The following is a 7,210-nucleotide window of genomic DNA, read 5'->3' as shown; positions in this document are numbered from 1 at the left end:
GGGAGTTTCAGTGCAGCACAGGGAGCAGAGTCTGGTTTTGCATCAAGTAAGATTAGCTATGACTCTGATTTTTCCTGTGAAAGGTATAAGAGGCCTGTAGGTCTGTTGAGATTTCTGTTTCCAACGTAAAGGCATCATTCCCACCCCCCCCAGCTCATTCAAAACACTGACACTTGTAACAAAACACTGAAAGCTCGTAACAAAATATTTTGCCAATAAAAATTTTAGGAAAATCAGTATAAAAATTTGCTATATACAGCATAAAACTATCAAAGAGTGACTGTGACATTTCCCCTTTACACAAATAGTATTCTTTACAAAAAGAAATCATTAGAAATTCACACAATATACAATATATTACATCTTTCTGAAGTACTTTGTGCAGCAGAAGCCCCATACAGTACCTGGGCGGTTACAAATGCTCTTTAGTTCTGCTGTCTCCACAGCAGCTGCCAGTAATTTGGACATCACAGTTTTAGGATTTAGAAAGTAGAGAGCTACAAGATAGCAAACGAAGTGTATGTAAATCAGTACCATCCCTTCCCAAGGAAGGAAAAAAAATTAACAGGAATCTCTTGATTTAAAATATATTACTTGTTGCTGGTGTCAGTGAGAATACAGTTTTGACTGCTTCTGTGTCAGTTTTCATTTGCAGAGTACCACTTCATGTGCCAGAGAGGTACCTGCAGCATCTTTCAGTGATTTCTGGTGTAAAAAGAACACACAGCTGAGCCACAGGAGCAACTAAAACCACATTGGCTTACTTGGTTTCATGAAAAAACACTGAAAGACACTACCAGACACAGGGCTGTCAGCCTGCTGTCTGGAAAGAACTGATTGTTCCCCAATTCAGTTTTTGGTGATCTGGAAGGTGTTGCAGAGAAGAGCAATCAATATCTTGCCCTCCACTTTTCCAGGCACAAGATTCAAAGCCCCTGCAGCCTTCACACACAGCAATGCAGGAAAAGAGCTGAATCCCCAAGGACTGAGGGTACTGCTGTGTGTGAAACCCACTCTCTACTTGGTGACTTAATCTTCCCAAACAACTCAGCAAGAACTTAGTAACTCTCTGCATAACCTTGGAGAATACCAGGAGTGGGCTTTACATTTGAGGATGTACACAAATGTACACATCAGATGACTTGCTTCGCTTCGAAAACAGCAGTAACCCATTCAGACACAGTTAGCACAGGGATATTTTTCCCCCCCCCCCCCCCCATTAGGGGGGATTTTTGTTTGCTTTCTTTAACAGCGAGCTGGCAACAGCCAGAGCCCCTCCCTGTACAAAGCGTACAAAGTTATCTCCAGCTAGTGGCCCTAGAGCATAAAGCCCTTTCTCCTGAGTGCATTCATAGGTGAATGGGTCAACATCTATGGGATTCCTCTTTGGATTGACTGGTTGGTCACTGTCCATTGCCAAGTCAACGCCATTATTTGGCAGAAAGGAGAGGTTGGGGTTTGAGCCAGTGAGAACAAGAGCCATGGAAATTTTATAAACTTTCTGGTAGCCATTCTTGTCTTGAAAGATACATTTCTTGTCCTTGCCAAAGGATAGCACATGATGCTCAGGAAGGCTGATGTAACATTCATAGGGCCCAGCACAAGCAGCTGACTGTTCTTTCATCATCTGATGGACTTTGTGGTATTCAGGGTACATCATTTTGGGAAGCTGGTTAAAAATAAGACCCGGATCACTGACTCGCCTCCGAAAAACATGGATTACTGGAATATTGCAATGGTGAGCAAGGAGAATTGCATCAGCAGCTGTGAGACCAGCACCTACAATCAAGACTGGATCTGACATGATGCCAATGCTGTTGTTCTTCACTGCTTCCTCTAGGGCAGAGAGCTGGTGATGGACATAGGAAAGGTTCTCTCCCTTGACCCCAAGCCAAGTAGGACTATCGTATGTTCCTGTAGCTAAGACCACATTCTCTGCATAGATGGAGAAGGGTTCTTTATCACCTTTCATATTTTTGAAAAATCCATCCACCTGAAAGACCTCCATACTTTCTTCATTGAGGTTCCAAAGTGGGTCACTATTCTCCTCCAGATCTTTCTCCATGTGGTTGGAGATGCTCTCTGCACTCACTTTCCTCACAGAGGTCACAACAGTACCACATCTGAAATTCTTCTGCAGTCCTTTCTTCATCACATAGTGTTGGTAATATTGAGCAATGTCTTCTGCTGTGGCTCTATTGTTTCTGAGGCCTCTGTAATACAGTACAAACAAAGGTCAAGCAGCAGTTAAGCAGACTGGAATTTCTCCCCTCTTCCACTGAATGTATCCTCGAGCCATCTATCCTGGCATTACCAGAGAAGACTTACCTAGTTTCACTGACTTCAGCAAAGTTATTCCTGGTATAGAGAGCTAACATGCAGGTCTATAAGCTGTTGGACAGGGGCAGCTTTCTCTAGCACGAATCCCATCCCTAAGAACATGGTTGCTCATTTATGCCTTCCTCTCACATCTAGCTTCTATTCCATTTTTAACTCCTGGACTTTTAAAGATTAAGTATGACACATCTCAAGAGGAGAAGCACTTCAGAGACTGCACAGTAGCTGAGTTGATTACGCTCGTCAGGGACAGCAGCAGTAGACACAAGTCAGATGACCATGCCTTTTCCAAGGTTTATTCAGAATTCATGGTCACTGTGATCCATCTCCCCAGCAGGTGTTGAGAAGGACATATTCTAAGCAGCACTGCAACTTCAACTGAATCCATTCTGCATTCAGTGACTTTTGCTGGAGGGTGGAAGTGTTTCCCTTTCTCTCACTAGAATCATCCATAACAGATGGGTAGCTATATTCAAGAAGCCCACTCCACTCCAGTTTCCCAAATAACCTCTGGATGTTTGCAAATAATCACATCATAGATATCTTACCTTCTCTTTTGCTTTAGCCAGTCCTTGAACGGGAGATCTGGGAGTCCCATCCATTCCCCTCTGCTCAGGGTAACCATAGAGCCCTCAATAGACTGGAACAAGAAACACATTTGACTTTATGTTATTTAATGCAAGAACTGAAATGCAATTTTGTCATATTTCAATATAGCACTGATCATTAAATCAGTGATTTCCTCTGATCCGCTGTCATGGATGAAACCATCCATGTTGTCCACACAGAAAATAGACTGGAAATATAAATGCCACTAGTGATTTTTTTTTCCCTTTTAAACTTTTGCTTGTCTATCTACATAAAATCAAACATGGCTGACTGGCACATCAGAGGAGCTCTTGCATCTCCAGACAACATCTTTGGCTATCTTACAACATGTGTAAGCAGTTAGGTGTCAGTTCACATACATGCCAGGCACCTCCAGGAGAGTTTCTGCCAAGGACCAGGTGAGGGATGGCTCTGTCAGTCTCATACCACCAAGTAAGGACAGATTCTGCTGTTCCACCAAAGTCTGCGTCTGGACGCTGGAGAGTATCAAACAGAAGAGCCACAGGGCTGTGGGATCGTCCCTCCAAGCCTTCAGACAGATACTCCAAATCCTAAAGAGAGGCAGATCAGATGCTCAAAATGTATGTCCCATCAGGCAGCAGAAGGTTTCTTACTCCAGTATTTCCAATCAGTGGTTTTGGTGTTCTGTGAAGATCATTTACTGGCACACAGACTCTGTTATTGCCCAAGGACTACCTCAAGGATCTTAGCAGCAATGCTGACATTTCATACAAGGGAGATCTGGACAACTACAAGTACTTTGCTTAAGGCTCATTCTCTGTACTTTGAAAATTCAAGTGAGGTTGTCACTTGTAATGTACCCCTAGGATGCTTCACTATGAAGTTACAGTGTTTCTCCCTACACAAACCTGGTCCAAAATGGAGACATCTTTTGCCTCTTCCAGTTTCCTCTGAAGAATGGGATGAGGATGAAGAGAGTCTCTTTTGAAGTAAGGGACATAGCCTGACAGCAAATATGAGAGACAGATTCCTGAAGGTCCATTTCCTAAAAAGACACAATGGGGAAGAATTTATATGCAGACAGAGCAGCTCTTTGAGAAGTGTTTCTAATATCCAGAACAATTCAAAGGATAAGACACTGCTGCAGATACAGGGGACTTCACCCATTAGACCACTGATCTAATGGATGAAGTTGGGGAAGTAATTTTACCCTCTTATGTCCCCTTCTCCTCACTTCCATCTATTTGCATTGCAAGGTCTTTGGAATTCGCTGAAAAGACATTGAGTTAAACAAGCCAGAGGTTAACATCACCTGAAGCTTGAAGACTCTAGCATGCTGATGATTTGAGTTATTGCTCATTAACCTCTTAAAGGTTTAGAAACTGGTCATACACTGACTGGAGGTCTCAGGTCTCCTAGATGCACATTTCTCACCAGTGCAGAGTAGTTCATTGTGGACAGGACACAGAGCAAGTCCAGAAAAGAGAGTGACTGTTAAAGTGAAGGGGAATCAGCTCTGCTCAGTAAAAAAATCTCATCTAATAAGGGATATTCAGCAATAGCAGTTTTGACTAACAGGTCTTGAGGACACTTTCAAAGCTGGACCAGCCCTACCATGGTACCACGGGCAGTGTGTTAAGGAAAAAAAGTCTTGCTGCCATGCTGAGACACCCCCATGTAATACAGCACTTTAAAAAGACTGCTGGATGGCTGAACTCCTCCTGCTGACAACCCAACAGCCAGTGGAAAAACCTGATATATGTGACTCCAAAGCCCAGTGAGAGTAGCCTGTGGAAAGTTTTCACGTGGCTGTTCTCCAGTACGTTTAATATTTTTACAGTGTCTGCATAACTAGGTGTCAGCCTCTCTGGCTGCTCAGGCTTTGCTCCTCACTACTGTGTGACTAACCACCATGACATAATGCAGTGACGATACAGGGGAGGAGAGCTGAAGTGACATAGCAGCCTGCAGCAGGCTGTGTTGACACAGTGCCTGTGCTGTGTGCATGAGGAACTTGAGCAAAGGCTGCTTCTTGGGGACTGGAGATAGAGGGAGGCTCAGGCTGTAAAGCTAACAGCAAGCTGAGCTATGTGAAGGGTACAAGCCACAGCTGGGGCCAAAGTCTGCTGTACTGAGCAAGAACCAGCAGCTGCAGGTCAGTGTTTGGAATATTCCACTTGCAGGAAAGTTATCTAAAACCAACAGCAACAGAACTTAAAAGCAAACTAAACTGTGGCTATAGTAAAATGTAACACCTTTCAGCTTACTCCTTTGCTTTAGGAAGTACAAGGAGGTACCAAAGCCAAGCTTAATCTTTGGAGTGCACAACACTCAGCAACACACAGAGAGGACTACTTCTGCACAGAGGACTTACTCTGAACCATACCCAAGTTTGATATGGATTGTCACAAGCACAGCTGTCTCTGGGGCTCAAAATATTCTAGAAAGCAACTGCTTTCAGGAGGCTGCCAGCACAGCAGAGGGAGTCCACAGCCTTCTTGGAGCAGGGCCTGGGGAAGTAGCTGGAAGCTTTGTGCAATGTCCAGCTGCAGTGAAACAGCTGAGCTGCTTCAGTCCAACAGCCTCCACAGAGTGCAGGTCTTCACATTGGTGCTTCTGAGGCTTTGGTGACATAGCTATATTGGGTCCCTGTATAGATGCCTTAGGGATGTACCAAAATATCCTCCCCCCACCTAAAGGCTTGTACAACTGGGCAGTACAAAATCACTCTCTGACCAGAACCTGCTGGTAGTAGTGTCCCTGTGAAACCCACTGCTAGCAAGGATTAAGTATGATTTATGTGGTGCAATAACTTTGGACTAGCTCTCTTGGGGGCTAGAAATTAGATGAAAGATAAGGAAGGAACCCAGCCCTACAAGGCATTTAAACATATGCTGAGATGAACAGGGTCCAACACCTGCACCTGAGCACAGCTGATGATGGTCACAGAAGGGAAGGCACTGACATCACTACCCATGCTTTGCTCCAAAAATCACATTACAAAGCTCCCCTCTTGCAAGGGAGACAAGACACAGTTACCACAAACTGTTTTCCAAACTGGTAGAAAACCCACAGCTTTTTACCATTCTATTAACTCTGTTTAAAATCAGAGTAGCTGAGTTGCATTTTAAAAGAAATCTGTGAAAAATTTTGAGAAACTTTAACAGTATCTGAAGTACTTTCTAAACACACACAAGGGGGGAAAAAAAGATCACACAAGCCCACCTCCAATTCAGGCACTACAGATAATCACTTCACAGCAAGTAATTAACTATCTGTAGTGAAAAGGTTTCCAATCCTTCTAAATATCCAGAGAAAAACCAGGCCCAGCTGAACTCATGCCCAAAAGGTTACCAGTTTTTCTATTAAAAAGAGGCACATGTCTTAGTTTGTCAAACACCTGGTTCCCTACTTCCCACAACTCTTACTGGTCTTTCTGTTAGTACTAAAGAAAGTTTGGCTGTCAGGAAAAGGAGGCAGAAACAGTGGCCAGGCATTTCTGGTTTGAGTAAGAACATGAGGAACAAGAGCTGAAGACAGCAAGTCCAAAGCAACAGCAGCACTAGAGAAACAGCAATGCTGTTAGGAGAAAACTTACCTATGATCACAACAGGCAGTGGCTTGAACCCACTCCTATTTTGGGGTCTCTTCCATAATGCATACATCTTCCTGTCTGGAAGCATTTAGATCCTGGAGTCTACCTGTTAAAACAAATAAATACTGAATTATTTGCTTTTTTGACAAAACTCTTTACTTTCCAGAGCCTATAAACTCAGGTTGATCAAAAGTATTATCCTCACATTGCAGACCATCACATTACACTTCCACAGTCAGGACATGCCTGCTTATCTTTTTCCCCTTCTGCTGCCAAAACCAAAGGATGATTCCCTGATTATACCACCAAAAAAAAGGGAGAGGACCCTTATCTTTCTCTTCCACACACAAATTCCAGGCCCTCCAGAACAGCTGACAGCTTCAGTAACCCTCTGACTACAGTAACTGATGTGCTGCAGCTTGTTAAAGAACACTTTGCTTCTGCCTATATTGTGTAGAAAAATATTATTGCCATAACTATCATGAACCCATTCATAAATGCTTTATACTGTTTAAGTCAACTTGAGCACTTATTGATAAGTAGAGCAAACCTCACTCAAGACTTTTACCCAAAGACTGGAAATCTCTTGGTTGCATTTTCAAATATGTGCCACTCCATCACTAGTTTGTGGGTGGGGTTTTTTGTCTGTTTGTTTGGTTTGGGTTGTTGTGTTTTTTGGGGTTTTTTTTGAGAAATGCTAGTTTAGTT

General features: G+C 43.2%; 1 protein-coding gene across 2 annotated transcripts; it reads right to left on the bottom strand.

Moving 5' to 3' along the window:
* Positions 1–1,139: 1,139 nt before the first annotated feature.
* Positions 1,140–6,609, bottom strand: OSGIN1 (oxidative stress induced growth inhibitor 1). 2 transcript variants are annotated; one of them, XM_010176953.1, is made up of 6 exons: positions 6,506–6,583; positions 3,816–3,952; positions 3,306–3,497; positions 2,886–2,977; positions 2,093–2,213; positions 1,140–2,047 (listed from the first exon to the last, which is right to left on the bottom strand). In XM_010176953.1, the coding sequence occupies exons 1-6, from the start codon at positions 6,570–6,572 to the stop codon at positions 1,220–1,222; spliced, it is 1,437 nt and encodes a 478-aa protein (XP_010175255.1). In that variant the 5' UTR covers positions 6,573–6,583; the 3' UTR covers positions 1,140–1,219. The 2 variants fall into 2 exon arrangements, with proteins under 2 accessions (XP_010175255.1, XP_010175254.1); XM_010176952.1 differs by having other exon boundaries at positions 1,140–2,213; positions 6,506–6,609.
* Positions 6,610–7,210: the final 601 nt, after the last annotated feature.

Source organism: Antrostomus carolinensis, unplaced genomic scaffold (genome assembly GCF_000700745.2).
Source record: "Antrostomus carolinensis isolate BGI_N321 unplaced genomic scaffold, ASM70074v2 scaffold25631, whole genome shotgun sequence".
NCBI classification, from domain to species: domain Eukaryota; kingdom Metazoa; phylum Chordata; class Aves; order Caprimulgiformes; family Caprimulgidae; genus Antrostomus; species Antrostomus carolinensis.
The sequence above is the reverse complement of the archived record's forward strand: the minus strand, read 5'-3'. Positions and strand labels throughout refer to the sequence as shown.

Coding starts and splice junctions, on each gene's coding strand:
- OSGIN1 (XM_010176952.1), bottom strand. CDS start 6,590: ATGCTTCCAGACAGGAAGATGTATGCATTATGGAAGAGACCCCAAAAT. Junction 3,953..6,505: donor ACTGCCTGTTGTGATCATAG/GTAAGTTTTCTC, acceptor GTGTCTTTTTAG/GAAATGGACCTTCAGGAATC. Junction 2,978..3,305: donor CTCCTGGAGGTGCCTGGCAT/GTATGTGAACTG, acceptor TTCTTGTTCCAG/TCTATTGAGGGCTCTATGGT.